Below are 21,795 nucleotides of genomic sequence, written 5' to 3' on the forward strand. Positions count from 1 at the left end.
GTAAAAAACAAAAGTTTATGTATGAAGTGATATAAAAGCAAGGTTTTTTGGAAGGAAGGAATTTACAATGTTGGTATAAAAATATAAAGCTATAAAGTAATTTAAATTCTCTTTTCTCTGTATTTAATTTATTTTGCCTACTAATTTGCACTCTATATGAATAGAATAGAATAGAATTTTATTGGCCAAGTGTGATTGGACACACAAGGAATTTGTCTTGGTGCATATGCTCTCAGCGTACATAAAATAAAATATACATTTGTCAAGAATCATGTGGTACAACATTTAATGATTGTCATGGGGGTCAAATAAGCAATGAAAAAGCAATATTAATAAAAATCTTAGGATATAAGCAACAAGTTACAGTCATACAGTCAACATGGGAGGAAATGGGTGATAGGAATGATGAGAAAAACTAGTAGAATAGAAGTGCAGATTGAGTAGAAAGTCTGACAGTGTTTAGGGAATTATTTGTTTAGTAGAGTGATGGCGCTCAGAAAAAAACTGTTCTTGTGTCTAGTTGTCTTGGTGTGCAGTGTTATTTATTTTGAAACAGAATGGATTGATGAATATGTATACATGAATAGGTATACAGTGATCCCCCGATCATTGCGAGGGTTCCGTTCCAGGACCCCCCACAATGATCGATTTTTCGCGAAGTAGCGCTGCGGAAGTAAAAACACCATCTGCGCATGCGCAGATGGTGTTTTTAACTTCCGCAGCGCTAGTGAGGAGCCGAAGATTGAGGTTCCTGGGAAGGGGACTCAGCTGGGAAGCGGCGCTGGGGTTTCCCCACCGCCCACGCAAACTCCTCGCTGCCGCTCGCCCGCCCTTCGCCCGCCCACGCTGCTCGCTCGCGCCGCTTCCCAGCTGAGTCCTGAAGCCAATTCGCTTCAGGACTCAGCTGGGAAGCGGCGAGAATGAACGGCGTGGGTGGGCGAAGGGCGGGCGGGCACGCTGGCAGGCAGGCGGCGGACAAGCCGTTCGCTCGCGCCGTTCATTCTCGCCGCTTCCCAGCTGAGTCCTGAAGCCAATTCGCTCAGGACTCAGCTGGGAAGCGGCGAGAATGAACGGCATGGGTGGGCGAAGGGCGGGTGGGCGCGCGGGCAGGCAGGCGGCGGACAAGCCGTTCGCTCGCGCCGTTCATTCTCGCCGCTTCCCAGCTGAGTCCTGAAGCCAATTCGCTTCAGGACTCAGCTGGGAAGCGGCGAGAATAACCGGCGTGGGCGGGCGAAGGGCGGGCAAGCGGCAGCGAGGAGTTTGCGTGGGCGGTGGGGAAACTCCTCGCTGATGCCCGCCGCTCGCCCTCCCGCCAGCAAGAGGGGGAAGACCTAGGGAAGCCGCCCAGCAGCTGATCTGCCCGGCGCCATCTACGCATGCGTGCCCATAGAAAAAAGGGCGCGCATGCGCAGATGGTGTTTTTACTTCCGGGTTGCAAAATCGCCATATAGCCGTTTCGCAATGATCGGGATCGCAATACCCGGGGGATCACTGTATTGCTTAAGTTCTGTGCTTAAGAATGGAACGAAGTGCAAAGGAGCATATGATCCCTGTACAGTTTGTATGATCACATTTAGCAGCTGGTAACATCCTTATTTCATCACTGCATTGTGATGCTGAATCATGTTTTATAAATAGAACATTTTCTTGAAAAGTTATCTTGTTGGTTGCAGATTACTTATTGATGAATCTAACTAAAATTAAAAATAATTTTCCAGTAATCCTAGTTACATCTTTATTGGGCATGGAGGAAAATTCTGAAGGGGTCTTACTTTATAGAAGATAGCTAGCTCAGTTTTAAACTGCTTAACATGTACATGAGGATGTTGGGTAAGGTCATCGGATGGTGTGTGAGGAGGTATCACTAGTATGCTGATGATATCCAGCTTTACTTCTCCGTTCCAGGCCATTTGAATTATGCTGTTGATGTCCTATCCCAGTGCCTGGAGGCTGAAGGGGGCACAACAGGCTCTGTACAATATTCCCCCCCCCCCCGAAATAAAACTATGAATCACTGTCCCTAATTTTAAGAACTTGCCACCAAACATTGAAGTCCAATATAATTATAAAAAACAATTACATTTTAAGAGAAATGTCATTCTCTTGGTAGGGTAAACTTAAGCAGTGCATCTTATACCGAGTATAAGTGGGATATAAGCTTGGGTGGCTCGAGGCAAAGATACACCTTAGTTTCGGGGGAGGAAAACAAGGGGGGAAATCTGCCTCTTCCTCCCAGCAAAACAGTAGATATACCCTGTTTGCTGTGTATTTTGGTGCTTGTGTGGCTGAACCATAGAAATAGTAAAGAATTGGAGAAATGTACATTATGGCAGTATATTAATGCCAGAAAGCTTTCTTAAATGTAATCATACTAACTCCTCCCAATTATTTCAATAGATCTATTCCAAACATGATTAAGTCAGGATTTAACTCAGCTGCCTTATCTTAATACTAAAACAGGGCACTGTTACATTTCAGATTATACTTTTACAGTTCTTTAAAATTAATGTGGCTTTCTGGAAGTATACATTATTCTCTGCTATTTAAAAGAAGATACAATAGCACTGGGCCTCTTCAGATCAAGCTTTTATTTTAAAAAGCTTCTTCATTTTGTTAAGTTGTCTAGAACAATAATAAAGCAGTCTTTAAAAAATAATTTATCCCAATGTTAAAAGTACAGGAGGTAGTACTGGACGGATTATGTATACCCAATTTAAATTTTTTATCATTGTATTGTATTTTAAGATTGATGGTATATTATATTGCATATGTGGTTGGGGTGGATAATTTTTTTTTTTTTAAATTCCTGGAAAAAAAATGTCTATAGACATTTATAGTTATTGACCTACCTCCTTGCATTCTGTTTCAGTAGTCTCAATAGCACAAGAAAATAACATTCTGATTTTGCCTCTACCTCTCCCACCCAGGTATTTGCCTCTCTGCAGCTAGTTTCAGTTTTAGCAGGTGGCCTGCCTGCAGCCTCCTGAATCAGCTGTGGGTTGGGAGACTGAAAATCAGTTGCTTGTGCTAATCAGGCTCTGCGCTGTTTGCTGCAAGGAGGTAAATTGCTGAGAGGCAGAAGCCAAAGAGTGGGTGTGGCTGGGTGGGGCTACATTCAGTGTATAAGATGCACCCAAGTTTTCACCCACTTTGTGGGATTAAAAAAATGTGTCTTATACTCTGAAAAATATGGTAGATTGTATTTATATTAAAACAATGATATACAGTGGTCCCTCGATTTTCACGGGTTCGAACTTCGCAAAACGGCTATACCACGGTTTAAAAAAAATATTAATTAAAAAATACTTCGCTGTTTTTTCCCCTATACCATGGTTTTTCCCGCCTGATGACATCATACATCATCGCCAAACTTTCGTCCGCCTTTAATAAATATATTTTTTAATAAACTTTAATAAATAAACATGGTGAGTAATAATCTAAATGGTTGCTAAGGGAATGAGAAATTGCAGTTTAGGGGTTTAAAGTGTTAAAGGAAGGCTTGTGCTACTGTTCATAGCCAAAAATAGTATATTTACTTCCGCATCTCTACTTCGCGGAAATTTGACTTTCGCGGGCGGTCTCGGAACGCATCCCCCGCGAAAATCGAGGGAACACTGTATTTTCACTCTTATTATTTTCATGCTATAAATGTTTGTGATATGAAACCTTGGCTGAAACTAAGGTAATGGCATCCCACCAGCTTCTTTCATGCAATTTAAATCTATATCAATCCAAATTTTTATTCAATGTTCTGATCAATGGAAATGCTCAATTTTATCTCCAATTTTATCAACTGCAGGTTTACAAAGAATCTCTCCCCTGATAAAATCAACTTGAGCACTCTCAAAGGGCAGGGGCAGTTGACAAACCTAGAACTGGATGAGGAAGTTCTGCAGAATTTGCTGGATCTGCCCACCTGGCTAGCTATTACTCGAGTGTTTTGTAACAAGGCCTCCATCAGGGTAAGCCAAAATTCCCATAACTATTAATATGATATTTAGTATCTTCCTGTCTTAATCGTTTTTCTGATTTTTTTTAATTTGGATGTAAATGTTCCTCTGCTTATTCTACAAATATTCTCATAGAGGCACTTGAGATCTGCTAAAGCAGTGGTCCCCAACCTTTCTGGCTTGGCCCGGCGCGGTGAGAGGGAGAGGGGATGGTTTCATGCGAGTGGTAGGTGTGTGCACAAGCTCCATTTGCGCTCAAACGAGGGAACATGTATACTTGTCTGCCAATTGCCCGGCTCAGTTTTGGGGACGCCTGTGCTATAGTAGTTGACAAAATAATATCAAGTTCTATTTTTTGGTCTGCCAGCTGCCAGTGGAGCTGACGGCAGACTCAAACAATGAGGAAGTTAGGGAAGAACTTGGGCGGTTCTGGAGCCTGGGGAAGGCTCTGATGGATGCTCAGCATCAGACACAGAGATAGAGCCAGAGCCGTCTGACATGTCCCAGCCACCGGAGAGGCAGTTGCCTTTGGAAGCTGAGATGAGTGAGGAGGAAGAACAGCTGGGGCCTGTTCCAGGTGCACGTATGTGCAGAGCAGTTAGGTAAACAATGGGAACAAGAAGTCGACTCAGGCAGCAAAGCAAACACAGACACACTCCCTGGTTAGGGAATTACAAAGAAAGGGGAGTGGTTGTCGTAGAAGACAACTGTTTGTTTTTCTGAATATTTTGCTCATTGTATTTTGTGCAACAGACTGCTCATCAGATCTTAATTTCCAGCCTTTTGTCTGGGAGCTTAATTCACAAGAGGTAAATAAAGAGGGTATTTTTGTGATAAGGAGTTTGCTTTTTGCTTCTGCTAAGGCTGGGTCAGAACATCCTGAATCCCAGATGCTAGAGAAATTATAGCATAAGCACTCTGATGACATTCAGTTTTAAATTGATCGTCAATTTGCTGTTAGGTTTCACACCTTAGTATCAATCAGAATAGAACTGGAAGAGATGTTCACCACCCTACAGCCCTCTTCTTTAAAAAAACCCAGTGATTAAGCACCCACATGTTTGAAGGCAAGCTATTCCACTGGTTACTTGTTCTCACTGTTAGGAAGTTTCTCCTTAATTCCAGGTTGTTTTTATTCTTCATCGGTTTCCATTCATTGTTTCTTGTCCTATCCTCTGATGTTTGGAAAAGTTTATATCTGACACTGACATATCTTGCCATATCTGACACTTACTTTCATGCATAATTAGAGAGATTATATTTTGTGGTCATACTTGTACATTAATATAAAGAACGCAGTGTTCTTTTATTGAAAAAAAATGCCGTAGGCTTCTTGGGAATAAAATTACATTTTCAGTTGATGTAAGCAAATAATCATTTAAGCACCATTAGGCTTGGTGTTAGGGCTAGAGGCTTCATGAAAAAACAATTGAAAGATTCATTAATTTAAAAAAAAGTATAGTTCTTGATCTTTTTCTGCTGGAGTAGCAAAATTAAGTGTACCTGCTGTGTTTTCTTGAGATGAGGATTTATTATTATTAATATTATTAATATTATTATTATTATTATTAATAATAATAATAATAATAATATTTGTATGCCACCCCTCTCCGAAGACTCGGGGTGGCTCACAGGATACAATATAAAACAGTGAATACGAAAACAAATCTAATTAATTAAAAAAAACTAATTAAGCTAAAACCCCAATATATTAAAATCAATCAAACAAATTCAATCGCAGCCATACATCACATTTATTGGCCAAGAGGTCTATATCTAATTGCCCCAAGCGTGGCATAAGTGAGTCTTGAGACTCTTGCGAAAGGCGAGGATGGTGGGGACAGTGCGAATCTTTGGGGGGAACTGATACCAGAGGGGTGGGCCCCCCACAGAGAAGGCTCTTCCCCTCAGCCCCGCCAAACAACATTGTCTGGTTGACGGGACCTGGAGAAGGCCAACTCTGTGGGACCTAACCGGTCGCTGGGATTCATATGGCAGAAGGCAGTCCCACAAGTAAGCTGGCCCGATGCCATGTAGGGCTTTGTAGGTCATTACCAACACTTGGATTTGTATCCGGAAACCATTCAGCAACCAATGCAGGCCGCGGAGTGTTACAGAGACATGGGCATGTATGGGGAGGCGCATGACCACTCATGTAGCTGCATTTTGGACGATTTGAAGTTTCCGAACACTCTTCAAAGGTAGTCTCATGTAGAGAGCATTGCAGTAGTCGAACCTCGAGGTGATAAGGGCATGAGTGACTGTGAGTAGAGACTCCCAGTCCAGGTAGGGTTGCAACTAATGTACCAGGCGAACCTGGGCAAACGCCCCCCTCACCACAGCCAAAAGATGATGGTCCAAATTGAAACATTTTACGGGGGGAAATTCTAACATCTAGTAATTGTCTACTCAGTTCAATTACATGCTCAGACAAACTATTTGGTAATGAAAAAAAAATATATTTTTTGTATATTTTACTTTGTTTAGCTTCTGTAAGCTTCTTATATGTATTCTTTTCTGACAGGTCAATATACTTGCCGATAGATTTATGTAATTTATTTGTTTTTAGAGCTAAGTTCAAATAAGTTACAGTAATAAATGATTATGCTCCATAGTTAAGGGAACATAAGAATTTCTTACGCAATGGGCTTAGGACCCAACATTTAGTAAGTTAGGAAAGATGTACATGCCAAACAACAATATTACAATTGCAACAGGGTATACAGTATATTGTTTTTAATCATTGGATTTGTACTGTGCTTTATTATTGTGAGCCACTCCGAGTCTTCGGAGAGGGGTGGCATACAAATCTAATAAATAATAACAATAATATTTTATGTTCTCTGCTATCTTCAATTTCATTGTTGTTATATCAACGAGTGGGAAACACTAAAGGGTAACATTGCAATAATTTATCAGTTTGGCCTATATGAGCCTATGTTATTTACCTGTTATTTATTTAATTTTATTTTATTTAATATTAAATGTTTAATATTTTCTTCCAAACTTATCTTTACCTTTGTTTGGAAGAAGACTAGTAACTGGTAAACGCATTATAAATATATTATGTGTATTGAAAAAAGGGAAGAACAAGATAAAAATTTATTTATTTATTTATTTGTCTGTCTGTCTGTTTGTTTGTTTAATTAATTAATTAATTAATTAGTATGCCGCCCCTCTCCGCAGACTCGGGGCAGCTCACAGCAACAGAAAACAGTATAAAATACAAAAATGAGATTTCACTGATTTTAAAATGTTACTTGCTAATTGTTTTAGTGCTTAACAATTGTTTAAAACAGTGGCCCCTAATCTTTTTGTAGAAGACAATTTTTCCACAGACTTTTGGGGGAGGTTCACTTGCTATTTTACTGTGACCTGCTCACCTCTTAACAGACAACGGACTGGTATTGGTCCATGGCCTGGGGGTTGTGGATCCCTTTGTAAAGGATAATGTTTGTGAACTTCATTACATAAACAAAGTTTTGTGAAATTGGTAACAATTCATTCTATGGTTTGACTTATGTTTATAGTTTTAAAGACCATTATGAATTTTTATCATATATTTCTTTGCACTTTCATTAGTACTGGAAAGCGGGTGATTAATTTGTATCCTTTCACTACAATATATTAATGGGCCAGCTAATTCTCTGAAACCAGCTTTCACATGGACCAGAATTCTGATAGGATAATTTGTGATCTTTAGAGGCAGACTACGAAGGAAGAGTGCTTGAGGAAGGAGAAAGATTTTTCACCCCTGTTTATTTTTCTTTGGTGGGAATAGTATCCTGTAAGCAATATCTTTTTTGCTGATCAAGCAACCGTAATAAAACTAACTGTATGTGTATTGTTATGCTGACAGAGGCCACAGATTTTTTATATACCGTATATACTCGAGTATAAGCCGACCTGAGTATAAGCCGAGGCACCAATTTTTGCCACAAAAACTGGGAAAACGTATTGACCCGAGTATAAGCCGAGGTTAGAAAATGCAGTGGCTACTGGTAACTTATAAAAATGGAAAACAATAAAATTACATTAATTGAGACATGTTTTAGAATATTTATTTTAAAGAAAACCAGTAAACTAGCTCTGTAAATTTAAAAGAGGGTAAACAAATTAACAATATTAACAATAAATTAAAAAGTAAAAAAAGTAGCTCGATCAGGAACAAAGCTAAAACCTAAGAGTTAAAATCCTTCAAAACTGGATTCCTTCTCATCATTAATTGGATTTACATTATTGTTCTGTTTTTATATATGCTGTGAGCCACCCTGAGTCCTTGGAGAGGGATTGCATACAAATCCAATTAAATAAATAAACAAACAAACAAACAAATAAGTGTATCCAAAGAAGAGCTTCAGCATTAGCTGCTGTGAGGTTATCAGCATAGAAAACCAAATAGATAGATAGATAGATAGATAGATAGATAGATAGATAGATAGATAGATATAGATAGAAAGATAGACAGACAGACAGACAGACAGACAGAAAAATAGATAGATAGATAGATAGATAGATAGATAGATAGAAATAGATAGATAGATAGATAGAGATAGATAGATAGAAAAATAGATAGACAGACAGACAGAAAAATAGATAGATAGATAGATAGAAATAGATAGATAGATAGATAGATAGATAGATATAGATAGAAAGATAGATAGACAGACAGACAGACAGATAGAAAAATAGATAGATAGATAGATAGATAGATATAGATAGAAAGATAGACAGACAGACAGACAGATAGAAAAATAGATAGATAGATAGATAGAAATAGATACAGATAGATAGATAGATAGATAGAAAGAAAGAAAAATAGTTAGATAGAAAAATAGATAGATAGAAATAGATACAGATAGATAGATAGATGATAGATAGATAGATAGATAGATAGACAGATAGATATAAAGATAGACAGACAGATAGAAAAATAGATAGATAGATAGATAGATAGATAGATAGATAGATAGATAGAAATAGATACAGATAGATAGATAGATAGATAGATAGATAGATAGAAAAATAGATAGAAAAATAGATAGATAGAAAGATAGACAGATAGAAAAAGAATTCCTGTCTAGCTCTGTCTCATAACACATTATTAGATCCTATCCAAGCAAGGACAGCAACTACCACAAAATACCATTTTTTAAACAGTTTAAATCCTTTCAAAGGAGGGGGAAGAGAATCTGACAGCAGGGGGCCTTTTTAATCCGACTCACCATTGCAAATGGCTGCCTTCTTTGCTTGAGGCAGGGAGAGGAACTACGGCGTGCCAGAGGGGACAAAAGCTGGTGCCTCCTCGCTCTGGCTCAAGCAATGGCGCCCTCGTGTGGTGACTTTGTCAATGACCCGAATATAAGCCGAGGCTGTGTTTTTCAGCCCATTTTTGGGGCTAAAAAACTCAGCTTATACTCGAGTATATACGGTAATATTGTTCTGCCAGGCTCTGTGGTAGTAGCCTTCCGAAAATTCAAGGGTACAAATTTCAGACACACACACGTTTGAAAATTCAAAACAATGTTCTTTATCCCAAAAGTCAAAATAAACTAAGCACTCTTTTTGTATTGCAAAGAGCACTCGTCCCAAAACAACCAGGTAGTCTGTACAATTAACCTTAAGCAGTCATTAAGTACTTAGCTAGCAGCTGTGAAGAAACTTCACACCCCTTCTTCTTCCAACGAAGTGAGACACACACACACACACGTTGCTCTGCTTTGTTTTCAAAGGCGTGAAAAATCAACAAGCAAATTCCAGAAACCAGCAACCCAGGATTCCTGATGAACTCCGATCAGATATTCTTCCACAATGGCCAAACCCACATGCTGCTATTTATAGCAGCAGCCCTAATTACTGGAGCCCCACGCAAACACAGGTGGCCGCTCTTATCTCCTGTAAAATGTCCTTACTTGGTCTCTTCTACGCATAATTCTGCGCTTGCGTGGGTCCAAAACATCTTCATCTGAATCAAGGGAAGATAAGGGAGATTGACTGCCTGGGCTGTGTGCTAAGCCCCCCTCTGCCGAGTCACTCCCACCTTCTTCTTCGTCCGAGGAAACTGAACTTTGAACTGACTCTGTCGGCAATAACACAGGCCTGTGGCATGTTGAATTTTCCCCTGCATCCACCTCCCCATTCCCTGGGGCAGGAGCTGGGCCAGAGCCAACCACAACATAATATATTGCTTTGAATATCTTCCTAGAGCAATGCACTCCAAAATCCTTATGATTTGGACATAGCTAATTATGTGTTCCAGAATATGAATATGTGGGTAGCAGTTTGAGGCACAACCATCAGATTCACCTAACTTCATCTATTTTCTGAAGTGGCTGCATCATTTCCCTAATTGAAGGGCTGACATAGGTGATACACTTTCAGGAGCAGAAATGTTTTAATTAATATAATCTATAAATAATACAATTTTTGTCTTAAATGTACATTTGACAAAGTACTGGTAAGATCAAAATATTACTTTATTTCTTTATTTCCCTCAGCTGATCTGCATTTGTATAAAAAATGGTTTTGTTTTTAATGGCTGTGTATTTCCATGCAGCAAATTTTGTCATGCCACTTGAACTGATCTTGTTAGCATCACCCTAAAGCTATAATCCTTGCAGCATTTCCTATTTATTTAATATTAGTTCTGTTGTTTCAGATCCAGTGGACTAAGTTGAAGACTCACCCAATCTGTCTGGTAATGATCTTGTTTATTTCCTCTTTATCTGTTAGTAAGAATTTGTAATCTAGTTTATTTTTAAACCTGAAAATAAATGTGGATAATACTGTCATTGGTCTCTGTATAGATCCATTATAGTTGTAAGCATAATTCTGCGTAATTTCTGTGATGAACATGTAAATGTTGTAAGTAATTAAGCTAGTGGTAAAATACACTGATCTTTTCTCTTAGATTTTCAGCATTGTTGTGTCTCACATTGTTGTGTGTAAGAATCCAGTTTTGGGTGGAAACCATGCCATATATTCCTGTAAAAATGTGAATTGATAGCATTTTACATGTATTATTCTGCTGTCCTAAGCAACATCTGACATTGTTTATATGAGCAGACTCACTATACGCTTATTGTGGGGATGAATTTGAAAAGAAAATTAGGCCAATGGCATTGTTTGGGTTGATTAAAATGATCAGATTTAGAACAGATATATAATGTTCTTTATTTATTTTCCTAATTAATCTGCAGTTCATTACCACGAGTATGATAATGATTGCTAAATTAGATGACTTCAAAAGAAGATTAGATAATTTAATACAGAAGAAGTCTAATGAGAGCTATTCATATTGGAGACAGTATGTCTCCAAATACAGGTTGCAAGGGAGCAGTGGCAAGAAACATGTTTCTTAGTCTTCCTGGTTGTGAGCAAGCCAGAGAAACCTGTTTGGCTGCTGTGAGAAACAAAATGCTGAACTAAGATGGGCTTTGGCCTGATTCAGCTAAGATATTTCTACGTTATTAATGACTTAATTTAAAGGCCCTTCTTTTTTTCAGGTCCCACATGACAGTCTTCATCATTGCTAGAGTTGGGAGTGATTTTTGAGGATGTGAAACTTAGTTGACTTCTAATTTTTGCTAGCTATTTTTAGATAGTAAGAGTAGTGATATTTATTAGTGTGGGGGATAGTATGTGCATTTCTAAACAGAAATAGCATGTTGAAAACTTCGGCATATGGAACAATCCAAAAATAGCTTGAAACTAGTGACAAAAAGGTGAGATTTTATCACAGTATTACTTTTACCCATGCTAACCCAGATTTACTGCTGTTTACTGCTAACAAATTATAAATTGATAGTTTTGCACATCAAAATCAGTCAAAAATACAAATCACATTCTTAGTTAGGGTTGGCAGACTGGTTGGTTGAACTACTAAAGGTTATGCACACAAGCGAACCTAGTCATTTACAAATTCCTAATTGGTTTGTTCAGTGTTTTTTTTTTACAACTGTGCCTTGCACCTTTGTTGATTCATTAGAAGCTATATTAAGGTAGAAAAGCAAACCAGAAATGGACCAAGAGCTTACAATTAGTTCTATTTGCGCATCATGCCAAGCTAAACCACAGCCTAGTCAGTATCTAATCCCAAAATATTTACTCCATTTATAGGCTTGGCTAAGAAAAGCAAACTTCATCACTGTTAGTATGAAGTGTAACCCAGTAACTAGATTAGGAAAGAATTCTTAATCTTAAAATTTCACCTTGTTTTCTTAAAATTTCACCTTGTTTTCTTAAAATTTCACCTTGTTTTCTCCTGGTATTTTAAAATGTCACCTTGTTTTCTCCTAGTTCCTTCCATGTACTTTCATTCTACTTCTCCATGTTTTTCTCTTTGTTGTTTCACAGTGTTTGGATAAAGTTGAAGTGGAGATGCGGACATGTGAAGAGCCCAGGCCACCCAATGGACAATCTCCCATTGCTGTTGCTTCAGGACAGAGGTAAATTATGCTTCAAATTTTTTCTTACTGTGCATTTTGGTGAAATCTTTGCTTTTCTAGTTCAAAAGGAACTGTGATGCCGTGGTGTCTGTTGCAGGTTTTTAACAGGGTTAAAAATGACAGCTGCGACCAGGCAATCAAAGACTCATCTTTTAAAAACACGTTTCACCCTTAAAATGAGATGGGCTTTGATTGCCTTGTTATGCATGTTAATTTGAAGCTTATAAGTGTCAAGCAGATTCCTCAAGTTTTTTTCCCCTTGATTTGACTTGTAACTACTCTCATATTTTTCTAATAAGGTGCAACTAAGAGTAGCATCTATTATATGGATGGAACCCAGATTCCAGTTAATTTTCCCAGATGTTGGACGGGCGGTAAAAAAAATCTTGTTGGCTTTTGTTTTCAGCTGCTGAAGAAGAACGATGTAAAGGAAAGCATTCCATTTTATACTCTGGAATTGTCTTTTTGAAAAGAAAAAGAAAGTTTACTTACATAAGATATGTCGCAGCTGTACTAAAGCTGGAACTGTAGCACATTGTCATTTTGGGACCAATATTTAACAATAGCTATGCAATATACAATGTGCTTTGTGTTTGCTTGAAGCATTAATTATAGCAGATTTTTAAAAAACAAACCATATGGTTCTTGCCTCTTTTGTTATCGGCTTCATGGGGCAAGCAAAGTTTATTTGTTTGTGCATGTATGGAGATGTTTAATATTCTGTTTAATATGTTAATGATTTTTTTAAAAAAAGTTAAATAATAAAATTGAAAGAAAAAATATCTAGCTATCTATCCTGATCTAGAAATAACATACCATATTTTTCAGAGTATAAGATGCACCCCCCCCCCCTCAAAGAGGGTGGAAATGTTGGTGTGTCTTATACACCTTACACTGCAATTTTTGGCCTCCCGAAGCCTGGCCCCCACATCCCATTTTTGCAAAAAATGGGCCAATATTTTGTACAAATGGGGCGTGCAGAAGTTTTGGGAGGCCTGTAGAATGTTCTTGGGGGCCGGGCCGGGAGGCAAAACTTTTTTTCTTACTTACCTTTTTGAAATCTTGGTGCATCTTATATACCGGTGCATCATATAATAATGATAATGATAATGATAATAATAATAATAATAATAATAATAATAATAATAATAATAATAAATTAATTAGATTTGTATGCTGCCCCTCTCCGAGGACTTGGAGCGGCTCACAACAGGACAATACACAATATACAAATCAAATGGTTAAAAAACAATTTTAAAAAACCCTTACAAAAATAATCATACAGCTCAAACAAACCATACATAAATTATAATAGCTAAGGGGCATATTAATTTCCCCAGGCCTGGCGACATAGCTGAGTTTTCAGGAGTTGACGAAAGGCAAGGAGGGTGGGGGCCATCCTAATCTCTGGGGGGAGTTGGTTCAAGAGGGCCAGGGACACCACAGAGAAGGCTCTTCCCCTGTGCCCCGCCAGACGACATTGTTTTGTCGACAGGACCCGGAGAAGGCCAACTGTGTGTGACCTAATTGGTCGCTGGGATTTGTGCGGCAGAAGGTGGTCCTGGAGGTATTCTGGTCCGATGCCATGTAGGGCATTATAGGTCATAACCAACACTTTGAATTGTGACCGGAAACTGATCGGCAGCCAGTTGATAGTCCGAAAAATACAGTATGTTTGCAAAAGTCTAAACACATTTCCGAGTTACATGCTTTAACATGAGCTAAAGCTTTATACTCTATTAAAAATTATTTCCTCCTCTACAGTGAATATGGATTTGCAGAGAAGGTTGTTGAAGGAATGTACATTATTGTCAATTCAATTACTATCAAGATACACTCCAAGGCCTTCCATGCATCATTTGAATTATGGCAGCTTCAAGGATATAGTGTCAACCCCACCTGGCAGCAAAGTGATCTTCGCTTTACCCGAATCACTGATTCACATAAGGGAGAGGTAGGCCCATAAACAGGTGTCCTTCTACCTGGATGCTTTCTGTAGGCTTGCAAAGATTTTAACCTTTGGTTACCTTTTTCGTTGCTCTGCACATCTGTTTGATTTCTGTAGTTTGCTACAACCATTTTGAAATAAACTAAGTTGCTTGTAATTCTTTGTTCTTTCTTAAATTGCCTGCTTCCTAATCTATAATGTAAACACTACGTTAGACGATTTTAGGAACTTTTTTTTTGTTTCCCTTCCTCTGTATAGGTTTTAACATTTAAAGAACTCACCTGGCAGACTCTTCGAATTGAAGCTGATGCTACAGAAAATGGAGAACAAGATCCCCTCACTACCCCTCTAAGACTTATTACTAACCAGGGCAAAATTCAAATATCACTTAAGAGAAAAGTGAGTATGTATTTTGCTGAAAAGTATTATTGGGTAGAATGATTAATACAGTGAGTTCAGGTAATATGCATAATATCTTTTGATATGAGCATTAGCAATTCCCAGCTCACCCTTAATAAGATAAAGCAATGGAATATATCTTCATGGAGATGCTCTGGAGTTTGGAAAACAGTTAGACCTATGGATTAATATATTTTTTTTTTTAAAGTAAAAATCAAGGATCTGAAATTCTATATATATATTCCAGTTGCAAAATGTGGAGCTCCCAGTTATTTTGTTAATCAAGAATTTCAGATCCCTGATTTTTACTTTTTTTAAAAAAAACGATTTGATATATGTTATACAGGTAGTTCTTGTCTCAGAACCAGAATTTAGCCCTCAATTATGGACATAAGTCGTAATGGTCATTAAACAAGTGATCATGTAATTGTGCCCAATTTTATGACTTTTTGGTGATTGTTAGGCAAATAGCAGTCATAAAGTGAATAGTGCAGTCATTAAGTGAACCCATTATTCACTATGGGCATTTTTTTTTTTTTTGCTGAAAATCAAAATTAAATACCAGATTTAGGCTGAGGACCAAAAATATGGTCATGTCAGGGAAAGAACAGACACTGAAACTTCTAACCTGGATTGTGATTATCAGGGTTTGTCATAACTTCGAACTGTCACTAAATAACCACTCATTAAGTGAAGAACTACAATACGTGCGGTTTTAAAAAGGGTCTGAACAGAAACTTGACAAACTAGGTTTTAATAGTTTTTTAAAAGTTGTTAAAAGGTTGAGAGGAATGCCTCCATTAAATGCTCAGGTAGTCTTCCAAATAAAGTATAACATCTTACCTGAGCTCAGTTCATATTTACAGTCACTCTGATAATTTTTTCTTGTATTTCTGAGAGTTCTTATGAACAGCAGTTTGTATCATGCATCTTTTAAAAATGCTGTATTCTTAACTCATATTATTAAGGAAGCCAGTTTATTCTATAAATACATGTTGAAAAATCATACAGTGGGCTTTGTTTAAAGTTCTTTGAAATATTGATAAATATCACTTTTTCAGATAAAAGTGATATATTTTATTGTGTTCAGAGGTTATCTAGGAATTAGCCCCATTGCCAATTTATGGGAAAAATAATTAAAAGCTGCTACCCAATGAAGCTGCTTATTCTTGGGAATAAATAAATAACCCTTTCAGACAGTATGCTGATCTTTTTCTGTTTATGAGCCAGACCAAGGATTGCAATGTGGTGGCCTCTAAGCTCATGTTCCTTCTCGATGACTTGTTGTGGGTGCTGACGGATTCCCAGCTGAAGGCAATGATGAAGTATGCAGAGTCCTTGAGCGAAGCCATGGAGAAATCAGCTCAGCAGAGAAAAAGTTTGGCTCCTGAACCCATCCAAGTGAGCACCTTTAACACTTGTATGTTTTTAAGATATGATTCTCTACCTCTCTCTCTCTCTCATGTGATATTGCTGATTGCATTTATGTCTCACTATAGTGAGAATTCCTTATAGTTTACACAATGTAGACAAAATTAAACTTATATTTGTAAAAGTTAAAATAAATATTTTAAACAAATGTTTAAAACAAACAACTACCGTATTTTTCAAAGTATAAGATGCACCTTTCACCCCTAAAAGAGGGTGGAAGTATTGGTGCATCTTATACACAGAATACAGCCATTTTTGGCATCCTGAAGCCAAATTGTTGGCTATGACCTATATAGCCCTTCATGGCACCGGACCAGATTATCTCAGGGACCGCCTTCTGCTGCACGAATCCCACCGACCAGTTAGGTGCCACAGAGTGGGCCTTCTCCGGGTCCCGTCAACTAAACAATGTCGTTTGGCGGGGCCCAGGGGAAGAGCCTTCTCTGTGGTGGCCCCGGCCCTCTGGAACCAACTCTCCCCGGAGATTAGAATTGCCCCCACCCTCCTCGCCTTTCGTAAGCTCCTTAAACCCCACCTCTGCCGTCAAGCATGGGGGAACTGAGATATTCTTTCCCCCTAGGCCTTTACAATTTATGCATGGTATGTATGTTTGTATGTATGTTTGGTTTTACAATAAGGGTTTTTTAGTTGTTTTAGTATTGGATTTACATGCTGTTTTTTATTACTGTTGTTAGCCACCCCGAGTCTACGGAAAGGGGTGGCATACAAATCCAATTAATTAATTAATTAATTAATTAATTAATATATTTTTGCGAAAAATGGGTCTGTTTTTCACAAAAAATTGGGAGGCCTGCAGAGTGCTCCTGGGGGCTGGGTTGGAGGCAAAATGCCCTTGTTTTTGCAAAAATCAGCAAAAAATGGGTCATTTTCCCCACAAAAATTGTGTTTTACCTTCCCTCAGCCCCTACAAGGACTCTGCAGGCCTCTCAAAACCTCTGTGTTCCCCATTTGGGGGGGGGGGTGTTGTCGTTGTGGAAAACAGGCCCATTTTTAAAAAAAATGTGGCACACAGAGAATCTGGGAGGCCTGCAAAATGTTTCTGGTAGTTGGGGAGGACAAAACCTTTTTTTTCTTTTTCTTACTAACTTCTTTGAACTCTTGGTATATCTTATACACTGGTGCATCTTATAGTCTGAAAAATGCAGTACCCCTCCCATTCAGTCAGTCAGTAAAAAAAGTAAAGATGACAAGCCTTAACTAGAAAGCTTTTCAGAACAGCTTGGTCTTTGGCATTTTCCTGAATGTGTCAGGGACAGGCCAGTCTGCTCTCTAAATGGAGGCCGTTCCAGACAGCTGGTGCTGCTACTAAAAGGCAGCGAGATCTGACTTCGGCTCCTTTTACTTCCCCAAAAGTGGAAAGTTAAAAATAGCTTTTGCTGAGATGATTTAATAGGAAGGAGTGGACCAATTTTGATTGGAGTAAGCAATCCATCAGATCTGCAGGTGTTAAGCCACAAAGGGCTTTATAGCTCACAAAGCTTTAATTTGCCAAAATAGCAGAAGCATATGTTGTTCCATAGATATTTAGGATTGGATCCAAACTGGACATTATGTGAATATGAGACATACTGAGATTCAAGGGAAAAAAAACTTAGCAAGAAGCGAACAAAGAGTAATATTGTTTTCTCTTCCTCTAGTAGTTTACTATGTTGCTTCTCACAAGATTACATACTAAACTGTACAGGTAGTTCTTGGTTAAAGACTACTTGTTCAGTCACCTTTAAAGTTTTGATGGCAGTGAATGGTACTTACAAGACCGTTGCAGTTTCTGCTGTCGTAGTGCAGCTGGGTGACATAGTTTGTTCTGTCGGGCTCTCTGGTAGATTCCTCCCGAAAATTCACAGGTACAAATTTCAGACACACACACACACGTTTGAAAATTCAAAACAATGTTCTTTATAATGAAAATTCACTTAAACTAAGCCCTCTTTTTGTAGAGCAAAGAGCACTCGTCTCCAAACAAACTGGTAATTTGTACAAGTCCCTTATCAGTTCTGTGATACTTAGCTTGCAGCTGTGAGGCAATTCACAGTCCTTCTTCTTTCACAAAATGGAACAAACTTTGCCCTGGTTTAGTCTCAAAGCAGGGGGAAATCAGCACACAAAAGGTCAAAGTCAGCAAAGCAGTCACGAAACACAATGATCAGATAATCCTCCACAATGGCCAAACCCACAGGCTGCTATTTATAGCAGCCTCACTAATTACCACAGCCCCACCCAACCACAGGTGGCCTCATTTTCTTTGATAATAATCTCTCAGTTGTTGTTACCTATGCATCGCTCTCCGCATGGGTGGCTGTATCATTAACTCTTGTTCTGAATCCAAGCAGGAGCTAGATAATTGATCTCCTTCTGAGCTGTCTGCCACACTCTCCTCCTTCCTGTCACTCATGTCTTCTTGGTCAGAGGAGCCTTCATCAGCAGATTCCACCGGGGGGGGGCGGCAAAACAGGCCTGCAGCATGTGGATGTCTCCCCCACATCCACAGTCCTTGGGGCAATAGCTGGGCCAGAGCTAACCACAACATAGTTAAGATTCAGGCTCTTGGGATTTGCATTTGTGGCAGTTGCAGCTCCTCATGATCAGATGATTGCCATTTGTTATCTTCCCTGCTCGCTATCTACAAGCAAAGACAATAGTAACCTGGCAGGGAGGGTTGCTTTACTTATCCCTCTAAAGACAATGTTGACTCAGTGTTGTTGATATGGCACAGTATATTGCGTTATTTAGTTAGTTATTTTAATCAAGGTAGCTGCTCAATCACTAAAGCAACCGTAGGCAATATTTTTTAAAAATAAAAAAGAGTAATACCATGATATAAGCACCAAGCCTGGTTACAAATCTCTTTCCCCAGTACCTGACTAGAAAACCATATATTTATGGCTCTTGAATATTAGATAAATAAATAACCCAGCTATTACCTTAAAATGAAATAGACATTTGTGGAAGGCACAGAGACAAATTATCAAAGAAGTGTAGAGGCCTGGAAATAGTTGTTTTTATTTTCTCACTAGTAAGCTGCTTAAATGTGGGTGAACAGTATTAGGTGTTAGGTTTCACACCTGATTGGAGAACCATATTTAAGAATGCAGCGTTCACCAATGGCTCGTCATCTAGGGCAGGGTCAAGTGAGATGCAAGAATCATTCCTGCATACTGTGTTCCTCAACATTTTTATTAATGACTAGAAGGAGGAAGTGGAGATGCATATTAGCAGATAATCAAGCTGTCCCTGGAAGGCTACAGATTCTAAAGTCTGAGCCTTTGAGGCTAGGTCAGGGGTAGGCAAAGTTAGCTCTTCTATGACTTCTGGACTTCAACTCCCAGAATTCCTGAGCCAATCATGCTAGCTCAGGGATTCTGGGAGTTGAAGTCCACACATCATAGAAGAGCCAATTTTGCCTACCCCTGGGCTAGGTGGTTGACTATAGGTGAGACACATCTATTCTTTCATTCATATTTTCTTGGCTTCAATCACAATCTCAATAATTGTTATCCTGTAAGATGGGCAGACAATAAATTTTATAAATAAACAAATAAAGACTCATATTGTCCAGCGTGAGTTCGCTATATTTTCTATATTGTAATTTAGGAAACAGGTATAATGACCTCCCTCTCCCTATCCCCACATTGCCTCTGCAAAAACAACAATAATAATAACAATAAAATGGTCTTTAACAATTATTCCAAGATCCTATTTTCTATTTTGGCTTTTGGTTTACTAACATCCATTCAGGGATTTGAATTCCAAATTCTGCCTTAAATTAATAGGCATTTCAAAACCTATTTTTCTCTTTCCATAGGCTGATTTGAGATCTTTTGATACTATGCCATCTCCATTGGTCCAGTGTAAATTAGTACTTAATTTTTCTATATTACAGATCACACCTCCTATTCCCAGTACCCAGCAGTCTTGGCCCCAGTCATTTGGCAGCACCCATAAAGCAATCAGCCAGTATTTTGAGATGTATGATATGAAAGAGTCTTCCTATCACCTTCTTATTTCCCGTCTGGACCTTCACATCTGTGATGATAGCCACACTCGAGAAACAGGTAAAAATTGTGCTGAAATTGGGAGAACAGTGTGATGGCTGCAGATATTTCCCCCCTAGTGACGTGTGCGGAAATTTAAAGCAGGTGTTTCAGCTTGGTTCTTCTTTTTCCTCTTCCTTCCTCATTCCAGCTTTTTTATAAAATTGTTTCAGTAGCACGATCTCTGTTTTGAGCTCATGGGCACATACAGAATGTTAGGTCAGTATTTCCCAACCTTGGACACTTGAAGATATTTTGACTTCAACTCCCAGAATTCCCCAGCCAGCAAATGCTGGCTGGGGAATTCTGGGAGTTGAAGTCCAGATACCTTCAAGTGGCCAAGGTTGGGAAACACTGGTTAGGTTCAGTTATAATAAGGATGCTGTGGGGAATTCTGTATTCACAAATGAAATTGTTAACTAATGAAATGGCTCCCCACCATCTCTTCCTGTTTCTCCTCCATACAATGTGTTTTTCCTTTTCATTTTTGGGGTGCAGATGTTTTGTCTGAACAATATTAGGCCACAGCCACATTCCCCATTTTTCTAATGGAGCTTAAATGCCTATGGCCTTCATTGGAAACATAATGTTAAAATGTTAAAGGCCGATGCTTTTTAATACAATAGCTTCCTATTTGTTTATTTGTTAAAAGAATGTTAAAAAAGACTAATGTAGGTACACAGACCAAAAGGTATCAAGGGAGTTTGCTATAAGTATCTTTATGCTTATGGGTATCATTCAGTTTAGTTTTCTAATTAGATAATTAGAATCATGCTATGGGACAATATTTTGAACCTAATGAAAATATTTTTAAAACAAAAATCTTAATAAAAATAGATATTGAGGGATTTATATATTTGACATAGTTTTTTTAAAAAAATATTCCAAAAGGTAAGGTAAGACCTAATTTATTTATGATTAAAACAATGTATATTATTCAGAGTGTTGCATTTTGGAGTACCAATTCCTAGTCTGTTTTTGTAAACTGGTATACAGCAACCAGGATTTGTCTCATTTTAATTCCCTTTTACCACAGGTGCTTCCAAACATGGTATAGTGGGAGGTGCAATGCAATTAACTTTTAGGAAGATGGGCTTTGACTATTATCCTTTCCACTGGGCAGGTACGTCACAAAATTAGTGAGATATAGCATAAGCACTAATGTTCGGTTACAGCAAGTGAAATGAGTGTGGCAGGAGGGAAAATGCACGGGATACTGTTAGCTATTGCCTGAACTTGCTTCAATGGAGGGAGAGCTGAAAAAGAACCAGCTATCAATGACACTTTCCTTAAATTTAAATACAATCATATACTGTACAGTGATACCTCATCTTACGAACCCCTCGTCATACGAACTTTTTGAGATATAAACCTGGGGTTTAAGATTTTTTTGCCTCTTCTTCCAAACTATTTTCACCTTACGAACCCACCGCTGCCGCTGGGATGCCCCGCCTCTGAACTTCCGTTGCCAGCCCAAGCGCCCGTTTTCGCGCTGGTGGGATTCCCCTGCTGGGATTCCCCTGCAGGATCCCAAAATCCGGAGGTGGGGTTTCCCATGGAGGGGAGCC

General features: G+C 38.6%; 1 protein-coding gene across 6 annotated transcripts in view; it reads left to right on the forward strand.

Moving 5' to 3' along the window:
- The window catches only part of BLTP3A (bridge-like lipid transfer protein family member 3A), a 64,359-nt gene that overhangs the window by 16,820 nt on the left and 25,744 nt on the right, over positions 1 to 21,795 (forward strand). For all 6 annotated transcript variants that reach the window (XM_070745289.1, XM_070745290.1, XM_070745291.1 and 3 more), the window contains exons 2-9: positions 3,800 to 3,962; positions 10,609 to 10,647; positions 12,306 to 12,397; positions 14,162 to 14,351; positions 14,604 to 14,744; positions 15,975 to 16,145; positions 20,077 to 20,248; positions 21,264 to 21,350. In XM_070745289.1, the coding sequence (XP_070601390.1) occupies positions 3,800 to 3,962; positions 10,609 to 10,647; positions 12,306 to 12,397; positions 14,162 to 14,351; positions 14,604 to 14,744; positions 15,975 to 16,145; positions 20,077 to 20,248; positions 21,264 to 21,350 (1,055 nt within the window). The remainder of the gene's footprint in view (positions 1 to 3,799; positions 3,963 to 10,608; positions 10,648 to 12,305; positions 12,398 to 14,161; positions 14,352 to 14,603; positions 14,745 to 15,974; positions 16,146 to 20,076; positions 20,249 to 21,263; positions 21,351 to 21,795) is intronic.

The sequence above is a fragment of the Erythrolamprus reginae genome, chromosome 3, assembly GCF_031021105.1.
Source record: "Erythrolamprus reginae isolate rEryReg1 chromosome 3, rEryReg1.hap1, whole genome shotgun sequence".
Classification (NCBI taxonomy): Eukaryota; Metazoa; Chordata; class Lepidosauria; order Squamata; family Dipsadidae; genus Erythrolamprus; species Erythrolamprus reginae.